The 27,573-nt window shown below is 35.7% G+C and overlaps 7 protein-coding genes across 11 annotated transcripts; 3 read left to right on the forward strand and 4 right to left on the reverse strand.

The window, feature by feature from the left end:
* Window positions 1–213: 213 nt before the first annotated feature.
* FLD (protein FLOWERING locus D-like protein) lies at window positions 214–5,251 on the forward strand. The gene is made up of 5 exons (XM_088212480.1): window positions 214–2,095; window positions 2,567–3,322; window positions 3,418–3,463; window positions 3,561–3,769; window positions 4,125–5,251. Exons 1-5 carry the CDS (start codon window positions 313–315, stop codon window positions 4,169–4,171), a joined length of 2,841 nt encoding a protein of 946 aa, XP_088068606.1. The 5' UTR covers window positions 214–312; the 3' UTR covers window positions 4,172–5,251.
* A 1,755-nt stretch (window positions 5,252–7,006) lies between these two features.
* Window positions 7,007–7,940, reverse strand: LOC110814615 (MEF2BNB-like protein). Its single transcript, XM_022042148.2, has one exon. The coding sequence runs from the start codon at window positions 7,938–7,940 to the stop codon at window positions 7,149–7,151; it is 792 nt and encodes a 263-aa protein (XP_021897840.2). The 3' UTR covers window positions 7,007–7,148.
* Window positions 7,830–17,335, reverse strand: LOC110814535 (vacuolar acid trehalase). 4 transcript variants are annotated; one of them, XM_088212481.1, is made up of 9 exons: window positions 17,027–17,335; window positions 16,580–16,650; window positions 16,252–16,293; window positions 15,894–15,935; window positions 15,250–15,333; window positions 14,796–14,883; window positions 14,474–14,571; window positions 14,348–14,376; window positions 7,830–7,970 (listed from the first exon to the last, which is right to left on the reverse strand). In XM_088212481.1, the coding sequence occupies exons 1-8, from the start codon at window positions 17,205–17,207 to the stop codon at window positions 14,350–14,352; spliced, it is 633 nt and encodes a 210-aa protein (XP_088068607.1). In that variant the 5' UTR covers window positions 17,208–17,335; the 3' UTR covers window positions 7,830–7,970; window positions 14,348–14,349. The 4 variants fall into 4 exon arrangements, with proteins under 4 accessions (XP_088068607.1, XP_021897707.1, XP_088068608.1 ...); XM_022042015.2 differs by lacking the exon at window positions 7,830–7,970 and adding an exon at window positions 13,570–13,852; XM_088212482.1 differs by lacking the exon at window positions 7,830–7,970 and adding an exon at window positions 13,570–13,935.
* On the forward strand, window positions 11,303–13,633 carry U11/U12-31K (RNA recognition motif and CCHC-type zinc finger domains containing protein). Its single transcript, XM_022042013.2, has 2 exons — window positions 11,303–12,241; window positions 13,403–13,633. The coding sequence occupies exon 1, from the start codon at window positions 11,460–11,462 to the stop codon at window positions 12,204–12,206; it is 747 nt and encodes a 248-aa protein (XP_021897705.2). The 5' UTR covers window positions 11,303–11,459; the 3' UTR covers window positions 12,207–12,241; window positions 13,403–13,633.
* Window positions 17,336–17,406: 71 nt separating the features above from the next.
* Window positions 17,407–19,712, forward strand: LOC110814536 (COMPLEX 1 LYR-like protein). Of its 2 annotated transcripts, none has more exons than XM_022042017.2 (2): window positions 17,407–17,552; window positions 19,201–19,712. In XM_022042017.2, the coding sequence occupies exon 2, from the start codon at window positions 19,284–19,286 to the stop codon at window positions 19,560–19,562; it is 279 nt and encodes a 92-aa protein (XP_021897709.2). In that variant the 5' UTR covers window positions 17,407–17,552; window positions 19,201–19,283; the 3' UTR covers window positions 19,563–19,712. The 2 variants fall into 2 exon arrangements, with proteins under 2 accessions (XP_021897709.2, XP_021897710.2); XM_022042018.2 differs by having other exon boundaries at window positions 17,430–17,552; window positions 19,194–19,712.
* A 251-nt stretch (window positions 19,713–19,963) lies between these two features.
* Window positions 19,964–23,936, reverse strand: SCPL49 (SERINE CARBOXYPEPTIDASE-LIKE 49). The gene is made up of 9 exons (XM_022042012.2): window positions 23,579–23,936; window positions 22,835–23,003; window positions 22,144–22,263; window positions 21,774–21,917; window positions 21,540–21,690; window positions 21,368–21,456; window positions 20,603–20,861; window positions 20,372–20,505; window positions 19,964–20,238 (listed from the first exon to the last, which is right to left on the reverse strand). The coding sequence occupies exons 1-9, from the start codon at window positions 23,908–23,910 to the stop codon at window positions 20,110–20,112; spliced, it is 1,527 nt and encodes a 508-aa protein (XP_021897704.2). The 5' UTR covers window positions 23,911–23,936; the 3' UTR covers window positions 19,964–20,109.
* A 1,668-nt stretch (window positions 23,937–25,604) lies between these two features.
* On the reverse strand, window positions 25,605–27,284 carry LOC110814537 (putative vacuolar protein sorting-associated protein 24 homolog 2). Its single transcript, XM_088212301.1, has 6 exons — window positions 27,169–27,284; window positions 26,936–27,015; window positions 26,695–26,806; window positions 26,454–26,581; window positions 26,146–26,220; window positions 25,605–25,933 (listed from the first exon to the last, which is right to left on the reverse strand). Exons 1-6 carry the CDS (start codon window positions 27,227–27,229, stop codon window positions 25,874–25,876), a joined length of 516 nt encoding a protein of 171 aa, XP_088068427.1. The 5' UTR covers window positions 27,230–27,284; the 3' UTR covers window positions 25,605–25,873.
* Window positions 27,285–27,573: the final 289 nt, after the last annotated feature.

Here is a 27,573-nt window from a genome sequence, read left to right on the forward strand (position 1 = left end):
TAAAAATATATAAAATTTAATTATTGTAAAATATTTTTTTAATTAAAATATATTAAAAATTAATAAAATTTTATTTAATCATTATAATTTTATCAATACATAAATAAATTTTAATAATATTAAATAAAAAATTATAAATTAATTATTATAAAAACAAAAAACGTGGTTACCTTATCCAAATAAATTTTTGTGATATTATCTCGAAAACAAAATTATTTTTGCTATCCTCGCAACCAAACACACCCCTTCTTCGTTCGTCTCTCATATCCTCTTCTACCAGAGTTACCGGCAAGCAAACAAGCGTATCGTGCTATGGACCCGGCGGACCAGAATCCCGATCAGTTTTCTTCGTTTCCACTCCCTCCTTTTTCACTCTACACTCCCCTTGCCCAACCCAATCCCAATCATGTTCCTAATCCTAACCCTAGCTATAACTATACCTTTAATTTCAATTCAATTCCAAACCCGAACCCTAATTCCAAGCAAATTCTCTCCTTCTCGATCCCGAAGAAACGAAGAAGAGGTCGGCCTCAACGCGTTGCCACATCGTTTCACATTCCTCCGATCCCGAATGCTGGTGCTTTCCCCGGTATCAACAATTTCAACTCTGCTACTTCAGTTCCAGGTTCTGCAAGCAAAGCCAGCGTAGAAAATAGTTCATCTACGACGATAAAACCCAGTCCGGGAATTGGCGACGAGATTATCGTCATTAACAAGGAGTCGACGGCCGAGGCATTGATCGGGCTAACGGCCGGATTCCCCGCAGATTCCCTCACCGATGAGGAAATTGATTTTGGTGTCGTCTCTGTCGTTGGAGGCATAGAACAGGTGAATTACATTTTGATTAGAAACCATATCATCGCCAAATGGCGCGAAAATGCGTCCACTTGGATTACAAAGGAGATGTTTGTTGATTCTATTCCTAAGCATTGCAGCACACTTTTGGATAATGCTTATAACTATTTGGTTACGCATGGATATATTAACTTTGGAGTTGCGCCGGCGATCAAAGAGAGGATTCCGGCGGAACCGAACAAGTCTACTGTAGTTATTATTGGGGCGGGGTTGGCTGGATTGGCTGCTGCGCGACAGTTGATGAGGTTTGGGTTTAAGGTGACTGTCTTGGAAGGTAGGAAGCGTCCTGGTGGGAGGGTTTACACGAAGAAGATGGAAGGAGGGAATAGGGTGTCCGCAGCAGCGGATTTAGGTGGGAGTGTTTTGACCGGTACATTAGGGAACCCACTTGGGATTGTTGCCAGGCAACTGGGCTCTTCTCTTTATAAGGTGAGAGATAAGTGTCCACTTTACAGAATGGATGGGAAACCCGTTGATCCTGATATGGATATGAAACTGGAAACAGCTTTTAATCGGCTTTTGGATAAGGCAAGTAAGCTTAGGCAGTTGATGGGCGAGGTTTCAACGGATGTTTCACTTGGGGCGGCATTGGAAACATTTCGGCAGGTTTATGGGGATGCTGTAAATACTGAGGAGATGAACTTGTTTAATTGGCATCTTGCAAATTTGGAATATGCAAACGCAGGCTTGGTATCAAAGCTCTCACTCGCATTTTGGGACCAAGATGATCCATATGATATGGGAGGGGACCACTGCTTCCTGCCTGGAGGGAATGGAAGGCTCGTTCAGGCTTTGGCTGAGAATGTGCCGATCTTATATGAGAAGACTGTCCACAGTGTTAGATATGGCGCTGATGGTGTCCAGGTAATTGCTGGAAGCCATGTTTACGAGGCTGACATGGCTCTTTGTACTGTCGCACTGGGGGTTTTGAAGAGTGGATCTATCAAATTTATACCAGAGTTGCCTCAGAGGAAGCTAGACGGAATTAAGAGGTTGGGTTTTGGGTTACTCAATAAAGTTGCCATGCTTTTTCCTTATGTGTTTTGGGGTACAGATGTTGATACCTTTGGACATCTTGCCGAGGATCCAAGCAGTCGAGGGGAGTTCTTTCTGTTTTACAGTTATGCACCAGTTGCTGGTGGTCCTCTCTTGATTGCTTTAGTAGCAGGTGACGCTGCTCATAAGTTCGAGACAATGCCCCCAACTGATGCAGTGACCCATGTCCTACACATTCTTAAAGGTAGCCAATTCATTTTATTCATATCACCAAATTCTTAGCTCTGTTATTTTTCCCACAACTAATCAGGAGCTCCATTCGTCTGATGTGATACTCGCTAATCTTAACATTCTAAATCATGTATAATTGTTTACCCTATGCCTCATGAGTCATATGCAAAGAAGTTTCAGTTTTAGCTCTTTAACTTCTTGTACCCCGTGTGTCAGATAATTTTGAATAATTTCTAAAAAAAATAAGATATTTTAGTTTTTCAATTCAAGAAGATTCTATGAATAGGTGATGCTTCTTATGAGAAAAAAAAGGAATATTCAGGTAAGTAGAACTATGCAAAAGCTAGCTTATCTTTTCAGGAAATTCTTAGGAATCATGATTTATTGTTTATTAATTAATTGTAAAGTAGTTATGTTTGATTCCGAAGTTCATTAAAGTATTTTATGGTAGTTAGTATAATGCGGTGGGAGTTATTATGAGCAGGTATATATGAACCGCAAGGAATTAATGTCCCAGAACCTATCCAGACTGTATGTACCAGATGGGGTGGTGATCCCTTCAGTCTAGGTTCGTACTCTAATGTTGCAGTGGGGGCATCAGGAGATGATTATGATATATTAGCTGAGAGTGTGGGGGATGGCAGGCTTTTCTTTGCTGGGGAAGCCACTAGTAGGCGATACCCTGCAACTATGCATGGAGCTTTCCTCACTGGACTTAGGGAAGCTGCAAATATGGCAAACTATGCAAATGCTCGAGCTTCAAGGATGAAAATTGACAGGAGCCCATCAAAGAATGCCTATTCTTGTGCTTCCCTTCTTGCAGATTTATTTAGGGATCCTGATTTAGAATTTGGTAGTTTTTCTGTAATTTTTAGCGGTAAGAATGGTGATACAAAATCCCCAGCAATTTTAAGGGTTATGCTTAATGAGCCGCGAAAAAGAAATTATGAAGGTGGTAGACCAGATCAGCATTCAAATAAATTACTTTTTCAGCAGCTTCAGTCGCATTTCAATCAGCAACAACAGCTTCATGTTTACACCTTGTTGTCAAGGCAGCAGGTGCTTGAGTTGAGAGAGGTGCGAGGGGGTGATGAGATGAGACTGAATTACCTCTGCGAGAAGCTGGGGGTAAAGCTGGTAGGAAGAAAAGGTTTGGGGTCTGCTGCTGATTCTGTTATTGCTTCCATAAAGGCTGAGAGGAGCAGTCGCAAACCCAGTTCATCTTCTTCTTCAAAACCAGGTGAGTTTTTGGTGTAATTTTACTTTCTTCCACAAACTATGAGATACTTTTCAGTATGAAATTTCTAACAATTTTTTCATGTTATTTTGGAAAAGGAATGTTGAAGCTAAAAACAGGCACTCTTAAGCGAAAATTGGTCAGGTATATTTCCCTACCTGTGTGCTATTCCTCCAATTTCTCAAATATAAAGTCTGGTCTGATCCTTGGTTTGCTTTCTTGTACTTTTAAAATCTATCAGAAGGGCAAAAGTAGTGAGGAATGGTAAAGGATTGGTGTCTCAGAATACAAATGTGATAAGAAGTAACGTGTCTGGTGAAAGTAGGAACCAAGCAACAGGCAACAATGAATGTTTTGTGGCCCCTCCACCCAATGCAAATGTGGTAAATGGTAATGTGTTGGAAGAAATCCGGAACGTGAATCAAGCAACCTCTCACAATTCTGGTTCAGGTAGTACATTGGTTGTTTTTGGTTATTTGGTAGCTCTATTTTGAACTTTTAACTATTTGGATATCCACTTCAATTAAATTCTTCTTCATGTGCTCATTTCTCATTGTATTACCCAATTAAATTATGCTGTTTTTATCAGTCCAGATTTAGCGTGATGAAATCATTAGTTGACATATTTTGTCATGTCTATCCCCTTTTATATCATTGACAACCATGAAAATTATTTGATATTGTTATCTTCAGTAGAAGTGTTGGAACTTTTACTTGTTACATACTAGTAGAGAAAATTCTCTTTTAAATATGCCAAGATTTTCCAAAAGTAAGCCTGATGATATCCCTGTCAATATTTTGTTAGGGCAAGGTCCATGTGAAACCAGTAAGCAGAAGGCCTCATCCAATTGAGATGCAACATGGATTCTAGATATCACGAAAGTTCGTTAAGGCAGTAAATGTTGTTGTTCTGCTTAAATTTTTACGGAAGACCATTACAGATCTATCTGTTCCATCGTGGTATGAGAAGAATTCTGTGGCTTTCAGCTGTTTGGGAGATCATTAATATTAAGATTATCGACCATGTTGGCATTCTTGCTTGCAGCAGCACTGTGGATAGATAGGTGAAATAATACAATATGTTAGCATGAAACCAGAGTTGAACAGAATCTTTGCAATGACTTTGAAGTGCTGGAATTTATTAGAGCTCCTGCTTGTTAGCACTCTTCGGTTGCCAATATGACTGCCTTGGGAAGAATAGGTTATGGCTGAGTTACTTGATGAGCAAGTCCAAGTGGCCTATTAATTGCAAAAACAATAGTGAAGTCATGATAGTTGCAAACGAGAGAGAAGCCACGATCCTATCATGGCATTAAAAAAAGACTGCTGCAACTTAACAAGAAAAAAATGAGCCTGGAGTCTGGATATTGTGCAAATATCTTTGTTTTTAGTGGAGAAATGTCTAATTTCTCTGCATTTTCGATGTGCAATAAGGCTGATTAATGAAGCAACTGTGGCATGAATGATGGCTGTATTATGCCTGGGACTTTATATAGCCACAGCACCATCACAGCCTGGTGTCTAACACACAAGTTTCAAACCTGTAAATTCCTTCTCATGGATTGCAGGCCTAAGTCTTTGCGTGTAGCACACCAAACTATAAATTTTCTACTATTTCTCGGGGCTTTGTCCCCACGAGAGCACGGAGCAAAGGTTTCTTTTTTTTTTTTTAATCTTTTCTTTCAGGAAAGTCGAAGATACGGAAGATAGTCCCTCCCCTCTATGCCTAGTTTTTAATCAGGAAACCTCACCATCAGGCCAAAGCTTTTGGCTGTTGCTACTGGTTCTGTAAATAAATGTATAATTATTTTCTCGTTGGCAACCCTTCGGTAGAGTTTGTTTGGTAGAAAATCAATATGTATGCTTGGACGGATTCTTAACTTATAAGTTATTTCTTGTTTTGTCTATATGATATCACATTGGACCGCATCATTCTCTATCACTTAATACTGTTCTCTCACAGTCATAATTTGGTAGGATATGATGTGTATATTATTATTTACAGACAAGCTAAGATTCAATTTTGAACCCACCTCACCAAGGTAACTCTGAACTGTATTTAGAATAAAGAAATTTATTTAAAAATTTGTACTTAATTTAATTAAAAGGGGTAATATATTCTATTCAAAATAATAAATATTAAACGTTAAGAAGATTTTATAAAGTTAAAACACTAATTGATTTACAAGAAACCAAAATTTTTAAAATTAAAACACTAATTGAATTAAGCTTTTGGTTTTTGCACTTATTGTTGAGCATGATCTCCATAGATGTGTCAGGGATTACGTGGTGTCGTTCGGCCAATAGAACTGGGAAGCCCTGCACCGGGTGTTGCTGATGGACACACTGCTCCAGATGGCTGCAATATCGGCCTCTAGAGATGACATCATCCCAGACTCTTGCTTTTGGGGTGAGACGAGCTCTGAATGTTTATCGGTTAGCTCGGTTTACGTCCTCTTAGCGAGTCATTATTGGCACCCAGAGGATAGGAATTGGAGAGACATTTGGCGTTGGTCAGGTGCTCAACGGGTGCGTATGTTCTTTTGGTTGGCTGCTAAGGGAAAAATCTTGATGAATTGGGAGATATACCGACATCACATATCCTCTACTGCGGAGTGCAGTAGATATGGAGATCCTATTAAGGATGTGGATCATATCTTCCATAATTGCGGCGTGGCTAAATTACTGTGGTTGAAGATCATACCCATTAAAGCCCGTTCAACTTTCTTCTGCAGTACTGTTGACGAGTGGTTCGTGCTCAATCTCAAAAATAACTGGCTCTGATGCAAGACAATTCAGGATTAGAGAGTGACATTTAACCTTACTTGCTGGAGCCTATGGAACCATATGAACAAGTTTGTTTTTCAAGAGAGTAAGAATAGCATCGATAAATTTGTTAAGAATGTGTCTCTCATGACTGATTATATTTTTATGACTAATAATATGAATTTTTATTTTTTTTCAGGTATGACGCAGAAGTCAAAAGAACTTGTAACTTGGCAGAAACCTCCCAAGAGTTGGTGAAACGTGAACACTGATGGTGCTTATCATGCGGCTACCAACTTTGCATGCTATGGCGGACTTATTAGGGATGAGGATTGTGTCTATCTGAAAAGGTTTAGCAGGAAGATTAACAAATGTTATGTGCTTTAGGCTGAACTTTGGGATGTTCTTGATGGCCTTCAACTCGCTTAGCATGCTAGATTCCGTAGCATTATCCTGAAAATAAATAGTGCTTTTACAGTGTGGTTACTTATTAAGGAAGATTATGACATTAATGCGCATACCGCCATCGTTCGTGAGATCAAACATTTACTATTGCAGAACTAGCATATCAAAATCCAACATGTCTATCACGAAGAAAATAGATGCGCTGATTGGTTGGCAAATGTCGGCTTTTCTCTATCAATAGATCTCCATTCTCATATTCAAGTACCGAATGATTTACAACAGTTTCTCACTGACGATATCATAAATATTTCTTGTCTCCAGATATGCATGATAATCTTTTAATTTTCTTTTGACTTTTGTCTCTCCTTATAATAAAAATATATATATATATATTAATATAATCTTTATTGTAAAACAGTTGAATTTGATTTTGTTACTCCAAATCCTTAGCGCAACAGAAATGAATTTTGTTTTTTAAATTTTATTGGGCTTAAAATGGGATTGACATCTTGGATATACTGTAGAAAAATCAATCTCTTATTGTATCTGGTTGTTATCAGAGGATATATACTGTAACAAACAATAGTATTTACAAGCCAAAGCTTATTTGATATCCAAGTGCTCAAGCCTTGGTGCATCATGTGCTCCCTTGCAGCTTTCATGGTTGTTTGTCATCAGTCCCTCCTAACCATTCCTCTAGTTTGGCTTCTTTATTTGCCTTAAAATGGTCATAGTTTTCAGAGACTAACAATAGTTTATGGCTAGGCGAGTCTACATCAACTTGTGTATCTTCCTCTTCTTTTTCAGGGATTTCATCTGCGACTTCACTTGATAAGGGCAGCTCATCAGCTTCGGTATCTGGTACAGATGAAATGCTGGCAGATGCAACTGACAAAGGTGGAGATGGATTTGGCAGCAGTAGCTTCTGTTTCTGTTCTTCTTTTGGCTCTTTGGAATCAAGCTGTGGCCACTTGAAGCCGCTGGCTCTTTCTCTCGCTGACTTGAATACAGTTGAGAAATAACTGCTATTTTCACCAGCCTGGGCATAATCTGAGCTGCCACTCCAAGTGGCAGGTCCCCAGCTGCGAGTTCTTCCCATCTGAAAACTGGAGGTTGAGTTACGAATTGGCCCTCTCCTTGGTTGTTTCACTGACATCATTGCCAAGGAGTTTTTGATGTCTTGAATCATTTCTTCAGCAATAGGAGAACCGCATTCTTTCATTGACTTCACCATGGCAATAGAATCTTCTAAGTCTTCGGTGTGCAAAGTCACTTCACGAGATCTCTCCAAAACATTATTCTTAAGAGTAACAACGTTTGGCACTGCCTTTTGAGTGTGCTGCTGTATGTAGAAAAGACCCACTGAGGGCTCATTGGCGATGTATTTTATCATCTCCGCCATGCATTCACTTATCTCCACAAAGCCGTCGACAGTGGAGAATTCATTCATCTTGGAAAGCCAAATGGCATGTCATCACTGCTATTATCCAGAATCAAGCAAACAAGCCATTTCAAGAGAAGGCTTAAAAAGAAAACACAAGAAGACACGAGCGACATAAGAAGAAACGAATTTAAATATGCATCTTGACCAATGATGAGAGAGTCAAAATACAGTGAGCTAATTTTCAAAAGTTATATGTCATATGATTCAAGCTTGAAAATCTTAGTTTTGGAAAACTTTCTGCTTGGTAACACTCTGTAATAGTAAAGTAAGAACTGCATGTCATTTGAGTATCCATAAAAAGCCAAAAAGCTAGAAGTAGAATTAACATTATAATTGAAGTCGATGATCCAGATAACGGAGAACATGAGCTCATAATTTTTTTGCCATTGTCAATTGTAAGGCATAAGCAGAAATCATATTCTTCACCTACCCTAGGAGAATGGGGAAGAGGGGGGGAAGGGGAACGGGGAGATCAATTCATCACCATCCAGTTGGTACGGATAGTACTCCCTCACTCATAACCATGAGAGTGGATGATGCCAAACAAGAAAATATTATTTTGGAGCCAATTTTCAAACTAAGTTTTCTGTAATAATAAATTATTATTTTCTCTTGAGGAGTTATTTAGGTTATTCAAATTTATATAGGCATTATAAGGTTTAGTTTCCCATTTATGTTGATGTTAAGTATTATAGGAGTTTTTATTAGTTTTAACTAATACCTATACAATCAACCAACAAAGAAGATACTTAGGAAATGATGGATTGAGAATTTTCTTGCGAGGATTTTATTTCTCGTTATCTCTCTGTTTATTCTTCTGGTCATTATTCTGTTTAACCTATTTCATTCAATCTATTTTTTCCTATATGTCTTTACCATGATCTCTTATTTCCTTTGATCTATCTCTATGTTCCTATTTTTCACCTAAATTTCCTCTATTTCTAACTATCTGGTGGACAAGTTAATCTAATTGCTACTCACCTTGCATCAGTGGAAGTTCAAGCAGACCCCCGGTATAATGTCTATTTTCCAGGGTTATTTGGCAGCCTGAATTGGAGAAGGTTAAAATTTAGATGAGACCTACAGTATTGCAAGGTTTTAACTATTGAAGGATTTGTGGAGAATGCTGAAAAAATGACATAAATGTTTGGTTTCAAAAATAGTTCGGTTGTAGGAACACTGCTAATAGAAATTAAATCCTGAAACCTAACGTCCATTTGGTACATGAAAAAGTTTTTTCATTTTATTCTCAAATTTGCATGTATTTATTCACAAAAAACATAAAATTAAGAATAAATAAAATAATAATGTGAATGATGATCACACTTTTTATTTCAAAAAAGAATATGAATGATGATGGAGTTTGAAAATTTGAAAATATTATTTTAACTTTTTTCAGGAATTATTTTCTCTGTACTTGGTTATTCTACAAAGCCACCTCTTACCAATTTTCATGGCTAAACACATGCAGAAAGTATGCGAGTGTAGAAAATAAAAGCTAGAAAAGGTGCTCATGCTACATGGTTTCCAACTTTTCCTTCAGCAAATGCCATATTATATTTGCTCAATAGTAATGAACAGTTTGGGCTATGTAACCAAAGCCAGTAAAAATCCAAAAAAAGTTAAAATCGTTGGATAAGTATAACTACTCTCTTTCTCTCAAGAATATAAACAATACAGCAGTCTATTTTCTTATAGGCTTAAGTGAAATAATTGGTCACCTGACTTGATCATTCAACAACTCTTAACCAAAATCATCTAATACTCAGCAATAATGGAATGCAACCAGTGACGCTTGTAACAAAACAATAAAGGAAGAAAGATTCAACAATTTCTTGCTACTGCAGCCTCCCTCTCCCCAAAAAAGGTTCTCACTACTGATACAAGTGCAGTCTTCATTATTCTAACTTCAAAGGTTCCGCATAATTCTTATATCTAGGATTCTAGAAGAATTTCTATCAGTATTCAGTCCGTTATTCATATCGAGATTCAACAGAAGGCATTAAAAAAGAAAACAAGAGTAATAAATAGATACTACTTCGCATATAATGAAATGTATAATCTTTGACCTCAGTCAGATATCCAGACGACATGCTTCTCACATCATAAACTTGAGTTATTTTCTCAACGTTCCGTCCCAAAAATCAAATGTCAGTTTGATGTCAAATGGTAATAATAGTTATAATATAACTGAAAACACTCATGATAAGGAGCTGAGATCATAAATTTTAGCTAATACCACTTCACATACTGAACCAACTGATTTTCTTAATGTCTACACTTCATCAAATTTTCTCACAATACATTATCGACAGATTGATTTACATGAAAAGATGAATTGCATTAGACAAAAAGCAAATAACCCCAGAGCAGGCTAGTGGCCACCAGTGGTAATCTTGCATCATTGAGACACTAGTCTATTAAAAGAAATCATAGAAAGTTTCTGCAGTTAGGACAAAAGGTTCATTTTTTACCTTTCCTTAAAAAAATTTCCGTAGAAACAAACGATACCCAGTATTCTGCCAGGAAAGGGGAACCTACAGAAACATGATCTGGAATTGAAATCAATACCCATGTGTAATTTTTTTAAAAGAAAACCTGGTTCCCATAGTTTCGCTCCCTATTGATTCGTCGCCGCAAAGAAAAGGAGAGCAAAAAAAGAAGAAGAAAAAGAAACAGATACAGAATAGAAAAACTTACATGAAACCCTAGACGACCCGATGATGATATAGGATAAAAAGAAACAAAAAGACTCAACCTTGCATATCGTTGAAGCTTCCTTGCTCACCATAAACTTATATTATCCTTTAGCCGGAACCCTTTCTCTCTCTTCTTTTGAGATAGATATAAGTGTGCAGATAAAGCAATCCAAACTCAGCTCAGAGCAAATACAGACAATATGCTGATTATTGTCTGATAAAATATATATATATATATACATTTTGGCACAAGGAAGGAGATGCCGTGATCTCACGGTTACTGCACGTGCCACCGCCGAGGACATGCTTAAGCGGGTTACATAATATATACATATTTCCTTCATTAATATTTACATTTTTTCCTTAAAAAATAAAATATTTAAATAAAAAGATAAACTTGTTCTTATAGCAAATGAAATTTTGCTCCTTTTTTAATTTGATCTCCAAGTTTTTGAATTATTTTTATAAAGTTACAAACTTTTTTGTTCTTTCTCCAAATCAATTTTGATTACATGAGTGTTAAATATACTCAATTTATTACTTAATTGAATAATTTATGAAAAAAAATAAAAAGTTCATAAATTTAATTTTTGTAATTAAAATATTATAAACTAAATTGATGGAAGAAATAAAAATATTAGGGTATGTTTATGAATTAATTTAGAAATTAAAGTATTTATCTTTATTTAAGAGATTGTTCATTAATGAATAAAAATAAAAAATAAAGTTCAATTTTTTCATCAAATTTTCTCTCAATTCCTCAAAGGGTTTTCACTTTAAGCGGAAATCTTCAGGTACTGTTGATGGTGTGAGAAGCCGGGCAGAAATGGACAGCGACGAGGACGAAACGTTCTACTACCGCTACTCCTCCGTCTCAGCTTCAGCGTCGTCAAACTCTACAGCCGCTGCCAAAGGCGGTCGTGGGATCCAATCCACTGGGTCAAAGAAATCCAACGGCTCTGGTGGCCTCGCCCCCTCGAAATCAACGGTATACGTGGCGAACCTCGATTACTCCCTGACAAATTCCGACGTCCACACCCTCTTCTCCACCTTCGGGAAGGTGGCGCGTGTCACCGTCCTTAAAGACCGCGAAACCCGCCAGTCTCGCGGTGTTGCTTTTGTTCTCTTCGTTTCCCGTGACGACGCGCTCAAAGCGGCGCGTACCATGGATGGCAAGGTTCTCAATGGGCGAACACTAACGGCGTCAATCGCCGCCGACAACGGCCGGGCGGCGGAGTTTATAAAGAAGAAGGTGTATAAGGATAAGTCGAAGTGTTACGAATGTGGAGTTTCGGGACATTTGTCGTATGAGTGTCCTAGGAATCAGTTGGGGCCGAGGGAAAGACCTGTGGTCTCTAAGCGGGGGAGGAGGAGGAGGGAAGGGGAGGGAGAGGAGGAAGAGGGAGGAGAGCAGGGAAGTGAGTGTTTTGAGGAGGAGAATTGGGCGTCGGTAGTGGATGATGAAGCAGGGGAGAGGTTGAGGAGAATGGAGGAAGGAGATGGGGAGGAAAGGAAGAGGAAGGTGATGAAAAAGGCTAGTTACTTCAGTGATGAGAGTGATGAGGAAGAGTAAATTTTGGTTGGTGTTCTTGAAGAAATTCATCCCAGGTATGGCCCTTTTTTTATGCATTTTGATACTTCTCAAAGTCTGAAAATTGTTTATGTTGATTAGTTGTTTGCTGCTTTCTGCTTAGAGTGTTCATTGGCTTTGAGTATGAATTTATGGAGGATTAGTAGTTTAATCCATGAACAGTGTTACAGTTGTAAATAGGTAGATGCGTGAGATGCAGTGCATTTAGGTCAGAAAAAGTATGGTTTTGCTTATGGTTGATCCACATCTAGAGTCCATTATGTTATTACTCATCTTTAAGGAATAGTGAAGTGGTCCTGGTACAGACAGATTTGGAAGGTTAAAATGTGATGTCAATGCTGTTAGGATCCCGTACAGACAGATTTGGAAGGTTAAAGTTCCCCCACAGGTATCATTCTTTGCATGGGAGGCTAGAGGAGAGTGCATTTTAACTACAGATAAGCTGAGGATGAGGGGTAAGGTCCTGGTGAATGTGTTTGCGTAAGAGGGCAGAGGACAGTTGTAATCATGTTTTGCTGTGGTGTCCTACGGTACACAAGCTTTTGGACTATGATTTATGGGTTGTTAGGAATGAGTTGAGTGATGGCAGGTTCGGTGAGGGAAGAGCTGTGGGCATGGAAGAGCATCAGGAGTAGGTGCAAGTTCGCTTATATGATTCCACTTATCATTCTATAGATTGTGTGGAAAGAAATAAAAAAGAAGACTTTTGATGGGGTGGATGATGTAAATGGTTCTGATGTCCTCAAGAATAGATGATCTTCTACAAGGTTGATCAATCTCAGCATAGCAACTTACTAGCTGTAAAGGTTCATGTTGCATACATTAATTAGCTCCTTTAAAATATCTGCATTCTTCTTTTCAATGATTTTGTGTTTAGTGGAATTCGTTTCGAGCATTTTGGTACTGGAAGAAAGTATGAAGATTACTAATTCAAAATGGAAGTAACCTTTATATTTTATACATTGCATCAACAGAAGCCAATATATCATCATCTCAAATCTGCATTTTTTTAGCATGGTGGTGAAAAGAAATAGCAAGAGAGTTTACCCGGAGAATATTCATTGTATTGAATAAAGATTACAAGACATGGCTACTAAATATCCTTGGCATCCTTCTAGTGACATCAAATCAAACTTCTCAATCTTTGCTTGCTGACTGATTATCTTTTCCATTTTCAGGACGCTGATTCGAACAAACTACCTTTCTGGGTTCAAAAGAGATTTGACAAATTAAGAGACTTCATTTAAATAGTGTCTGATAACATGAGTTTCAGTTAATGGTTCAGTACATAAAGGATTGCACCAGTGGACTTTTAATATTTGTACCTTGTTAATGAGATGAGAGGTTGATTGATGATTGTGTTACCATGTAACTGTAAACTGGAAAAGTAGTACACCAAACCTTTTTTACATCGGGCAGTTTTGTGATTCTAAATTGATGCTTTCTTTAGAAAGAAAAAGAGGAGGTAGGAAGGATGAACCAAAAGATATGCCATTTATTTATTTTTTTAAAAAAAGAATAGAAGGAAATGCTATGTTCAGCGTTCACCTGTTTGCATTTCACTGTCTAAAAGTTCGAAAACTACTTGGCCATGGAAGGAGACAACGTTCCACCTTGAATTTCGTTCTCTAGAAGTAAGAAAACAACTTCAGCAGGGACATCATTCTGGTGACTGTATGTTGTTAGCAATGTTGTAGACCCACTCAAAATGCTGTATGACATGACAAAATCTTAATTTTATGCAGGAATTGACTTCAACTCCATAGCCAACCAAGGTACTTGAAGCCTCTGGTTTTTGATCTCTACATCATTTTTGTTCTATGGTTAAGGTTTCATGTGTTCTTTTAACAAGTCTTGGATGATTATATTAGCCTTTTGTCAATTGTTATAAAGAAGTCTAGCCTTGATAACTATTCCTTTTCTACATTTAGAACTGTTGTCTCATCTCTTAAAAGACGGCAGTAAATACTCAAGTTATTGTAATAAACACATGGATACATGACCGACAATTAATTCTAATAAACTAATAAAGGCAATACATGAGTAAGAATTAATTCTATAAATTTATAAAGACCTATCTCCATGCAGGCAATATCTTTAAACTTGGAGTTTATGGTACTCACTTCTAAGTCAACCCAGATTTCTTTCTAGTCTGCACAGGAAATTAGAATTGTAACACGGGGTTAGGCCTTAGCCTATCGACAACATAAAACTATATCTGGTAAATATAACAGTATGATATGTCTCACCAGCATTTCATGATCCCCCATGATCTCTTCTATCAGTTCCTGGACTGGTTTATTAGCACTGTTGGGAACAAGAGCAGCAAATACAGCTGGTTTTAGCCCTGCATATATCCAAAGGAACAATCGCACATTTCATCAAGATAACTGAATATCACTATTTTGGGTTTTGCAAAATTTTTTTGCTTGCTATGAATCAGTTAATAAAAAAAGAAAGAAAATCAACTTTCAGAATCTTCTAAATCCTTTTTATATTTCTGATCAGGATCTAAACTAAAGTCAAAATATAAACTTGAAACGAGGGTCCTTGAGAAAATGCTTTGTATACCAGCTTCCGGGAAGGCATCAATGAACATCATCATTTCCTCTCCACTAAGGCCAGATAAGAAGCAGATCCTCGGTACTGACTTAGCAATCTGAGCACACCATAGAGTAAGCACATTTTAGACAATATACAAGCTGGACTTTTCAAGAGTTAGAGTGATAAAGCCCTTTGGTAGTTTATAAACAATATCAATAACTATGCATGAAAATTCTGAATTTTAAGAGGGTGGCATCTCATACTTCAAGGGACTAGAGAATAAAAGCTATGAACTGGGAGTGAAAGTAAACTTTATAAATCATCAAATGTTTACTAAAATTGAAATCACAGTACTCAACCCAATAAATATTAAGAGAGTACAGCAATTATAAAATGCATACTTTTATTATGATGAAGCCTGTGAACACACTGTTTGATATATGAAAAGAGAAGAAGCCAATTGCAGGTTTGATAGTTTAACCTTCAGTGATCCCAAATTAGGTTGCCTTGTATTCACTGCTTCCCATAAGGAACGAGGAATCATGTCTTCAGTACAATAAATAACCTATAGAGTAACAAATTCCAAGATTAAAATTCATAATGCAGCAAAATTTTACATAAATAAGATGCATATTTCACTTGCAAACATGGGTTTACAATCTTAGAAGAGCCATGGTGATGCAAAAACAAGAGCAATAATCATGTTTCTTACCCTTAAAATCTAATTTGAGGAACAGGAAGAAAATGGCAAAATTACCCAGCAAGACTTAGGACAAAAGAGATTTCATAACACATTAGAAAGGAATTATAAAGATCCTCCAAATATGAAAATATATCTGGATCCTGCAATTAGCTGAAATCATAATTCAACACTTTTTCCTCCATAGAAGAATCTCTGTTAGTCAGGAGCAGATACAAAAGGAAAAACTACTTCCAATCTATTGACAAATTCACTGTAATTCTTTTACTAGGGAAGAATCATTGACGTAAAACATAATACCAAAGCAGGACCTTATCAGAAAAGTTTGGGAAGATAATCACATGTGCAAGTTCCAGTTTTTAGGTGGACTTCATTTAACCCATTGGATTCTTTTATAAATCTGAGAGTAAGATGTGAGAGATTACCTCCATGAATTCCCCATCCAATTCTTTCAAAAGCTGCTGTATCTGCAATATGAAGATGTAGACAGTTGCAGGATGTGAGAGAAATGACATGTCTTGAACTAAGTTCAGCAAAGAAGCAGATGCAAAATGATCCTTACAAATGTAGTTGCTACTTGAATTTAGGCACACTATCTTAAGTTTTTAATCATAGTTCTCCAAAAATAGTTATCCAGGAAATATACTAGCATCCTCACTTTATGCCCCTCCAAAACTGAAGGAGAAAAGGAAAGTTGGAAGAAAGCATATACTCATCATCCGAACCCTTTTCCCTCAGCCATCTTTTATAAAGATTAAATCGTCCGAGCTAGTTAAGAATTACCTCCGCTGCTTCCTCCAACTCAAATCCCAACAATAGTAAAGCCTGCAAAATCCAACATTAGATCCAGAATTTAATCTCTCTACCTCATTGACATCTCAAGTTTTCTTTCAGATGTATTTTGGTTCAGGTCCAAGGAGCCATAAAATCATCAGATATTCAAAGACTAGAACCATTTTGGACGCAGAAATTCCTATGATAAAACTCTGCCTTTTCTTAGAAATGATAATACAAGTATGCAGTTACTCAGTGACAGTAAACAGGCTGTTACAAAAATGCATTTTCTCATGTAAAATCTGTAACAGTAGGAAGGTAACTAACCAAAACTTACAGGTGGACCGTATCTAGGATCTTCAGCATTAAGGGGAACAAATTTTGAATCTTCAATTAACTCATCTGGTCCTGTACACAATCATAAGTACATGTGTGTGTGTATATATAGAAAATCATAAGAAAGCAAAATGAAAGTAGGAATTGGTCTAAACCGTTGTCCCCAACACCCAACTGGAAAGAAGCAATCAACCTAAATTTTACCATTTTTTCCTTGTCAAAGATTGCTATATTTTCCATTAGTTTCAATCTCGTTGAATCTTTTTCTTTTTTCTAAAACAAAAGGAAGAAACTTTTGCGTTCCAATTGGTACAAACAAGTTTAAGTAGCTAAGCATCATCTATCACAAATATAATTGCTAATACCCACACAAACCCAGTTGCCAACATTATTCTACAAACAAATCGAAGGCCTCAAAAAGCAATAAAAGGTACAAAACCATGCAGACCTTCAAGTGAAGCTCTCACAGGGCGCTTGAGCTTCATGAGTTGGTAATTATTTTTAATTGACAAAGAGGGTATGACCATTGAAATATGTGAAACTGGGAAATAGCTTGCTGGGGCTGGAGGAGAGAGACGTCCATGAGAATGTAGATAATGAATGGCAGTGAAGCCAAGAGAAGAAGCCATGAGATTGCTGTATACTCTTTCTTATCGTTCACTGGTTCATCTTCCTCCGTTCTTGGGTACGAAGGAATTATCTGCAAGTTTCAAAGCAAATTAATACAAAAGAAGCCCAAACTGTTCAGCCCACAATATATCCCAACCCAATGGAATTAATTTCGAAAATTAAGCCCAAAAAAACTCTTCTTTTTCTCTCTTTTCTTTTAAAAAAACAAAATTTCTTCCTCCTTTTGATGCACATGGATGTCTCTCTTTCTATCTGATTTCCCTACCTGCAAAAACTAGTCTTTCGCCGGAAGTCCCAGAAAGCATTACGACCCACTGCTTGGATCTCATTCTCACTGAGAGGCCGTAAGTTCTCTTTCTCAACTCTCTAATTTCTGCGCATTTTCCACTATACCGTTCGTGATTTATAGATTTGCTATTTTTCTTAATATAATGATTTCGTTGATTTCTTAATCATATGAGAACATCCTCCGCTTATTTATCTTTGTTTGTATTTGAGGTTCATATTTACTGTTTTTTTTTTTTTGAAATAAAATCGTTTGTACTGTTATAGGCATGCGTGCTTGTTTGATGTTCATATTTGCTGCTATTCAATCAAAATTATTGAGAGAAATAATTTATAATGAAGTAGTTTAATCATAAATTATTAGAGCTGGTATTTACTATCGTCCTAAATTATATCCTTAGGATTCACTCTTATGGGGTAAAATGTTGAGAAATTTGTTTCTTAATGGAGAAAATCAAAGACTTTCCCCACTACATAAACAAGGTAGAAGGCACAAACAGAGAGTAGAAACAAACCAAGTTGGGTTTTGAAATTTATGTTTGATTATGAAACTTTCATTTAATCTAATATGATAAAAGATATTAGAAGTAAACATATGTTTGAAACTCCAAGCCCAAAACTTCAAGAAATAGTTTTTACCTGATTGTTAAAAGAATTGAAAAGCTGGTAGATGCTTGAAAAGTTGACTCCCCTTTTCATTAATGACAATCCTAATAAATTAAGATGCTGGGAATATGTGAAATCTTGGACCATTCTTCTGCTTACTTCTTTAGGTATCATTCTTCTAGAATTGAACACCGGTGAACACTGGTCGGTATGCAATCACTTTCAAGGGAATCCCTGAAGATCTTGCACCGCCTTTAGCTTAGAGAAAATGAGAAGTTGTAAGCTACAAAGGGTTGGCATTATTATTGTTTTGCTGCTTACTATTGTGATTCTATAATCCCACTCTTTCAACCATCCATTTGATAAAACTTGAGTGTTGTGAGCTTGGCAAGGCAATAATCTGGGATTTGGGTATATAATCTGTTTCTATTCCCAGAGACTCAGCATCTAGTTTTTTCAATTTGGAAAAACTGTACTGTGAGTGACTAAAGAGACTGGCAGTTTTCCTAGTGGAGGCAACTTCTCCAAGTTGTTGAATTTATCAAATCTAACAACTTCCAACAATGTCACTGTCGTAATCCAAGTAGGAAACATGGTGACACCTCTATACACTACAATGAACATACACGTAACTACGTCTATGTTTTCATAACATAGTTAAATCTGTAGTTAGATTGGGTGTGGGAAAAAAAATAACTGTACATCTACAGGTGTCACTAATTTAAATGTCATCAATGTAGTTAGTAGTAGTGAGTGAGACTTAAGCTCATAAGGTTTATAAGTTCTTGAAAAATTAGAAAGGAATTTGTGTTTGCAAATGTGTATTTTTGGTCGATTTATAAGCTCTACATAAATGAGCTCATATTTTAGTCAAACCAGCTTAAATAAATTTTTAAGCTGATTTGACCAAATAAGAAGTCGAATCAAACATCCTCATAGATCAAACGTGTATATATGATTTCAGAGAAGTGCTTTTGTTGGTTTTGACTTATCAAACATGGATTATTCTATTTTGAATAAGTTTATACCTCTGGAATAGGTTTATGCTTGAGGGATATGTGATTTAAACCTTTTGCTGCTTGTTTTTGGTTGAGTGTCCAGGGCAGATATTTTTACTCATATATCTAGAGGGTAATCAGGCCCAAAGTCTACCAGTTTTCAATTAATTAGCTAGATTCGAGGAAATGAGCAAAGGTCTTATATGGGCAACAACAGCGGATTTGATGGCAAACAGAGGACGAGTTCTTTCCCTTTATCGCCAAATTTTGCGAAGCCTCAACTCTCCAAAGTTGCCGCTTAATTTGGCAGCAAGACTTGCTAAGAAAGCTGAAGTTCGTGTCATTTTCATGGCGGGTTCTGAGGAAAGATCCATCCACAACATCAAGGACCTTATCGATATTGCTGAGCACTCACTCTTACTTTTGAAGAAAGGTGAAATCCCAAAAAACACCACACAATATTAATCTCGTTGGAGTTATGTTAGAGGAAAAGTCTCTTTGTAAATTCAATTTTAGTTCAATGAGTAAACATTGTAAAATAGATATAAAAACTTATTTCTACTTGTAAAATGAGGAGGTGAGGATGATATCAATATTCATTGGATTTGTTGCTTATTTTATAAGCTTTTCCAGGCTTGTCAAAAGATGAAACTATGTTAATCAGCAAGAGTATGCTTGGGGTGGATTGAAGAAATTTCTTGTAAGTGTTTTAAGTTACCTAAAACTGATATGTAAAATTTTTATTTGAAAAGTAAATATTTCTGTGCTTGATAAAATATTAGTTATAAAAAATAAATAACTTTTTTAGTAAAAATTAATAATATATACACTGTTTTTATGTACATAATTAGTTTTAGAGGATGTCAAGAGGGTAATTATATAAATTGATTTACTAAATGTTGAAAAGCACCAAGCTACAGTGTTCTCCAGTTTCACATGAGACCTTTAAGCAAATATTTACATGTTCAACTGAAAAACATGTGATATTCTGACTTAAGGGTAATAAAGACGATTACATCTCAGCAACCAATTTTTCTGGTTCTCCTGCAGTTTCAGACAGGCTGCCCTTCATCCACCTTGTCACCATCTCTAAGGCAGCTTTAGGTTGATCCATTGGAACCATGTGACCCGCATCGTGGACCTGTCAGGCGTTATATATCATGATAGCATCAGTACTAACAGTAAACTGTTTTCTATTTTATGAAACAACAACGATAAAAATGTGCGTCGTGTACAGAAATGTGTTTGCGTGCACATAAGAGAAGGATAAAGACCTTGAGGAAACCGAGAGAGCCGTAGGTTTTCAATAGCCCGGCTTCTGAACCATCAACTTCAAATAGCACTTCTGGAGATGCTACAAATTGCTTCTGACCAGACCACTCCATCGCATGAACCCATCTCGAATTACCTGCACAGGTATGATTATAAACATTCTCTTGACAATCACATGAAACTAATGGCATCTTATTTACTCAGGCGATTTCAAATCAAGCTTGGGACCTTACCAAGCCAATTGCAGATTAGATCATATTCACCGGCATACACAAGCAACTTGATTCCATCCTCAAGGAGAGCAGGAATGCCAACTTCAAGATTCCTCATCCAGTCCACCAGCATGGCCTGATAAACTGTCGGACTACAGGAGACAAACTCAATATCCCCAACAGCTAGCGCATCCCTAACAGATTTTAGGTTCAGAAACTTCTCCATGTTCGAGAAATCATAGCAAAGGTTCCCTTCACATTTCTTTCTGATATCATAATACTGCAGATAGAACATAGGTTAGATTCACCTTCTCATCTTTCTTTAACACTTTTAATGTCTTAACATCAAACATGTCAATAATGCAAAGTGGTTTTCCCAGTATGTTCTAACCAGAAAAAGGTAATTTAAGATGATTAATATCTTTTCTGAACAAAAAATGATGAGTTTGCAGAACATCATTCTTTTGACGTTTTCCTATTATTTCTCTCATCTCCTTTCTTACCACACTGTCCCTTCAGAGAAGCAAGACCGGGCGTCAAAAGCTATCATCATACCCTACATTTTTCGATCATTGACAGGTATTGTTCTACGTGGAAACTGATTTTTTCAGGCTTTCAATACAAAAGAAAAGTTATTTCTGGCAGAAAATATATTCTTACAGGCACTAACACTAGACATCAGCAAATCAAATCAGTCTCACGGTTAATGCATGATCAAAAAACAAATTTCACAGTTATGAATTACAATAAAGAATCAAGGTTTATAAAGTCTCCCAGTTATCTTACATTGATACCGCCAGCATGTGCCAGGATGCTATTGAATATGGTATTGCAAACAAAATATGAAGATATACAAGAAATTGTACCATCAGTGCCTGTAACGGAACAAAATATTGTAAGCATCAATGCTAAAGTCAAATATTTATAAGAGCAGGAATAGTTCTAGATATAACATTACCGCAAAGCTTTATTGCCATTTCACACACTGGAATCACCTTGTTGATACGATTGTATTCAGATTTTGTAATCAATCCCATTTCCAATGCATAGTCAGTATATGCTTGGTATTGAATTGCAGGATCAGTAAGACCATTTCCAATGGCAAATCCCTGTTTCAAACACATTGAGATAAGATACAGAGAAGCCATATTGAAATACTATGAATCATCAGTAGGAAAGATTAGTTATGCACCTTTAGATTTATATGAATTCCCTCCTTAGCTTTGTTTCCTTGGTGGACTCGAGCAGCAAGAGCAGGAATGTAATGTCCAGCATAAGATTCTCCAGTAATGTAGAAGTCATTCTTAGTAAACTGAGGATGCTCTGCAAAGAATACCTGGTATCATGAAAAGACCGAACTTAATCATATACACGTAGTAAAAAAAATTTATCCAGACGAAATGGATGCATTTTGATCGAAATGAACTTCCAGAACAATTGCTTCAGTAAATCTTTAACAATTCCATCTCCTTAGGAAAGGAAAAACAACTCAAAATTTTTATTTGTGTCATCACCAGTTAATAATCCTCTGCCATGCTAGAAGAATATTATACAATACAAACCTGTAAGAAGTCATATAGGTCATTGCTAACTCCATCTTCATTGTGACGAATATCACGACGATCTGTGGTATAACTAAAACCAGTTCCAACAGGTTGGTCAACATACAAAAGGTTTGATGCCTGCAAATCAGTGTAGTGTGCTGTTATGTACACTGTAGAGAATCAGAAAGGTAGAAAGACAAACTTCAACAAAAGGCGGAAATAGAGATGAAGAAACAGCATGAGACATAAAAGTTTCACCAGGACTTTGGGTGAAGCAGAGAAGAAGGATTCCTGAAGCTACGGGTTAATACAGGATATCCATTAAAGATGAATAATAGTTAACTAAGAAATATGCTTCAACATACACATTGACTGGAAAAAGAAGAAAATTTGAACCAGAGGAACAAGTGGTATAAGAGAAGCAAAATAACAAATCCAGTCTACAAAGGAAAAACCAGTATCCTCGGAAGATGTATTCAGTATCTCTATCAAATCCGCCAACATGGAGGGAAAAAAATGAAAATGTCTACAAGCCAATGTTATTTACCTAAAAGACCCGATAAGCTCAAAATAATGTTGTTTAGTGCCTCTTTTTTTTTTTGTTTTTTTCTTATTTTGCATAGTAGCTGAGAATTATGATATAGAATAGGGCCTTGTATATTAAGATCCAATCTCACCACAATGAATTAAAGAACATTAAAGAATATACCTTGTCCCATCCATACTCATTCCACAGAAGAGACATGTTGCTTGCAATACTGAAAGGACCATTTTCATAAAACATAGCCAACTCACTACTACATCCTGGCCCTCCAGTCAACCAGATTACAACAGGATCCTCCTTGTTGTGGCGTGATTCAAAGAAGAAGTAAAATATCCTAGAAATAATCACAGAAAGAGATCAGCAAAACAAGAGAAAAGGATCGTGGAAAGCAACATGACATTCCAAAAGTCAACCAAACTTAGCTGAGCCTTAACACGAGAAAATGAATTAATTAGGCCATTAACATGTTAAGAACGAAAATTTGCTGCTCCAAACCATGAAATTCTTGATAGGAACTGATCAGTTTGGTCAACAAATAAATATCAACTGACCTTTACAATTTTTTTCCTATTTCAATTCACATAAAACAAGACAAATATGCCCAAAAACCTTAAAACAAAAATAAACAGTTGAAGGCTTCAAATATTTCTCGGAAACGAAACTTCCAACATTGACAAGGAAAATTTCTTCAATCACGTAAAGGAAAGTACTTTTGTTTCTTTTCCTTTTTCTTTTTCTGCTTTGGAGAAAGAAAGGAAACAAATAGCTATTGCTAAACATTACCATATCTAACATCAAACACTAGAACCCACCACGAAATAAAAATGCATGCGCACACATCAATTCTATGTACGAACAGATAAGAATGCAGACATTTGGGAGTCTAATTCTAGGGTTTATAAAATGGACCTTGCATCATGAGATTTGGGGAGCTTGTAATAACCGGCGTGGTGGCCCAAATCATCGACGGTGACACCTCCGTTGCCTATCAAATTAGGAAACCTGAACCTTTTCTCAACAATCCTCGGTCCCTCCTCCGCCGGCGCATCACGAGCGTCGATGACGTTGACGTCCTTGGGGAAGAGGTTGAGGTCCCTGATGAGCTTATCGGCATGCACAGAGGGGAAGCTCGACCTCCCAAAACGACTGTCGTTTAGGATAAAAGCAGAAGAAGAGAATGGTGAGAGAAGGAAAAGGAAAAGGCAAAGGAAGAGAAGGGAAAGTAGTTTCATTCCTTCCATTTTTCCTCTGTTCCGCTTTCTTCTCCGGTGTGAGTGAGGAACTAATAGACAAGAGAATATATAGCAGAGATATTACACGTGGCGGTCTTTTATTTTGACACGTCATTAGTCCGTATCCTATTTATTTATCTATTATTCTTTTTTTTTTTTAAGTGGCAAAAGGTGACGAAATGCTGTCAGGCAGTTGGTTTGGTTACGTGTAAAGCGGTGTACAGTTAGGAAAGAGTACACGCCACACGATCAAGGGAATGTAACTGTTGGGACCCACCAGATGTGGGGAATACTGATTTCTTAGGTCATCTGGACGGTGAAAGATGTATCATCCTACGGGGCGTAGGATCACCTTCGAGCGGTCTCATTGAATAATCATGGACTCGAGTTCCAGATAATTCTAATTTTTTGGTCATTTAAATTGGGACTTTATAATCTTATTATAATTATAATTTAATTAATTATGCCACAAAGACCAAAGCTCTAATATACATATTTTAAAAATAATTTAATTTTTATTAAAAATTTATATTTAAAATTTAAATATCAATTTAACCAAACACACTATTTCTATTATTTAAGTTAAATATTAAATAATTTTTCACTAAGAGTATTTAATAAATAATTATTTAAATTCACAATTACTAATTTTTTTTTTCTTAAATTTATGGTTTGTGAGGTTCAAGGTGTATAGAAGTGGTTTATACATCACAAAGATTCAAAATTTTGGAAAGTGTATAGAAGTGGTTTATCATAATTTGGTACTCAACTTAATACCCAAGATTTGTATTTTGCATTATATATATATATATGTGTGTGTGTGTGTGTGTTATGTGTATGGTTTTATATAATTTATATATATTATGATAAAATAACATACCCTAAAACATAATATCTCAACCCTTTTTTTAATTTTTCAAATTCATTTTCATAAAATTTATCTAATCATAACTCATCATAGAGTGAAAAATTATTCTACAATGTTAATGGTAATTTCATTATAATATTGATATTAAAAGCTACTATAATTATCAATTTAATTTATAAGCTATTTGTTACATAATTAATTTAATTTTTATCTATCGTGAAATTTTTTTTTTTAAAAAAAATTATAGTTTGAAAACTCGTGAAACCCTACATCTTTTTTTTTAAATTATTAGAATAATTCAATTTGAAAAGAGGGAAAAAAAAATCATTCCCTTTTTGTTAAGAGTTTTGGAATAATTAGAAAAAAGAGAGAAACTTTATCTAACAAGAAACTATAATTTAGTGCATTATACTTTACTTAAAATTTATGAATTTAAATTTTAGTGAAAACGTAAAATTTATAACTTTGTAAATATATTACGAAACACGATTCGTTAATCAATTACATAGATCGAGAAAATAGCGATAGCAGCTGCATCAGCAATCCACAAATACGTACTTAAACGAAATCTAACTTCTCACTCACGACCCATGTAATAAATTACATCAAGTAAGAAGAATAGAATAATTAAGCCGGCATATAATAATTTAATAGAATAAAAAATTAAAATTACTAGTATGTTAATAAGAATATTATTATTAAGTTAGATTAATTTTTTAACGAGATTATTACATTTATAATAATATATTGTTGTATGATTGTTTCGTTAAGATAATTACAATAAATTAAAAATTCGGCCAATATTTTATTTTCCAACAAAAAAAGCTAAACGCAGTTTAGGATGAACATACGGGTGCTTTATTCATTGAGTCAAGTAATCTGACTCGGACAACTCATACCCATGACTCAATCCCCGCAAACACAACATTAACAACAACACACAACGTCTAATTTAAGGCAATAACAGAAACAAACAGCCAACCGACCGAGTTGACTCATTGCACCCCACACAATATTGCATAGCTCGTAACTCAAACACTCATCATATATATATATATATATATATATGTATACAAGACGTCACTTGTTCCAATCATGGTTGAATCAGGTATACTTTAGGACCCAGTTCCTCCTCATCATTTGCAGAACCTTCGGAGAATTTTCCTGCAAAAAATAGATTAATGAATTATTATTAATTAATTATCAACACGTGTTCACTAATAAGTGGTTTATTAATGCAAAAAAATAATTAACTTAAAATTAGGATGATTAATTATAAGTTTATTAATTAGATATCTTAATTAGTTTCTGATATATATATATATATATATGATCACATATTAATAAAGTAGTTCTGGAAAGGTGTCTTTGGCGACCTCCTCAGCTTTTTCTTCAATTTTATCTTCTCCGTCTTCCGCAGCATCCACTGACGAGTTCACAGCATCTCCCTCCTGCACTTGCCATACAATGACTTACATAAACATATTTACATATGTATATATATATGCTAAGATCTATGTATAAGATATACGTATGCAAATACATGTTATGACATAACCATGCGTGAAATATTGCCAACAAACTTTGCAGGATATGCATGGTTGATACCGATGAAAGCTTTAAATATTATGTATATCTGCATGTGTATATATATATATATATATGGTTGTTGATATGGGTATACCGCGGTGACTTCATGGGTAAATTCCTTAATAGCTGTGACAGCCATTTCTGAAGCTTTCATGAGATTGTCGATAAGTTTCATCACCTCAACACTCTTGGAGTACAAATTCCCAATCCCACGAGCAATTGCTGCGGCCAAATCCCATATAACATATACATACATATATTACGTGAAATAAATAATTATAGAAATAAATTTATTGTGGCCATATGTGTATATATATATATCTATATATATGTACCAAAACTCTCTTCAAGATGCACTGATATTGAATTCAGCTTGGTTATATTCTCCTCAGCAAGACATAAGTCCACAGCTTTTCTTGCATTCACTAGTTCTTTCTCAACTAGTGCCTGAAATTGCAATATATATATATATATATATGATTAATTACAAGATTAATTATAAATTACATGATCTGATTATGAAAATGAGCATTTGATAAAATTAAAATTAAAACAAATTTATATAAAATTAATTACCTTAGCCGAGAAAGTATTTTCATTCCCCTCGACAAACTCTTGAATTGTTTTCTTCGTAGTCTTCTCCTCTTCAAGAATATCTAAATTAAATTCAACATTCTCGTCGAATTAAATTCTAAATTCAAATTAATTATAGAAAAAACACAACTAATTATATTCTAAAAGTATTTTTAGGATTAAACTGATAAAATATAAAGTATTTTTAATAATAATCAAAGTTTCTTGAAGCTTACCTTGAGCCATTCCTTGGGGTTGTGGGGAATCCATCATAAATTTGATACCGTTGGCAAGCATTGCTAGTTTTGGCTAACTTAATTAGATCTCTAATGGAGATGTGATGAATTAAGCAGGATTAAGAAGAGCCTTTTTATAGTGTGCAAAACCTAATTATTACCAACTAGACTTCTTTCTTTCTTCATGTTCATGATCACCACTACTGACTTGTCATATATGAAATTTGTCTCACTCCCATGTGATGAACAATAACCATATACAGTGACTCCCTATTTCTAATTAATTCTACCATGTGATTACAATGACTAATTTGTACATTTCATGTTCTAATGAACATATGTTATGAGTAAATTTTAAAATTCGTAATTTGTTTTTCTGTAAGTTATATAGATGAGAATATAGGA

This window comes from Carica papaya, chromosome 2 (assembly GCF_054855325.1).
Source record: "Carica papaya isolate Zhongbai chromosome 2, ASM5485532v1, whole genome shotgun sequence".
Taxonomy (NCBI): domain Eukaryota; kingdom Viridiplantae; phylum Streptophyta; class Magnoliopsida; order Brassicales; family Caricaceae; genus Carica; species Carica papaya.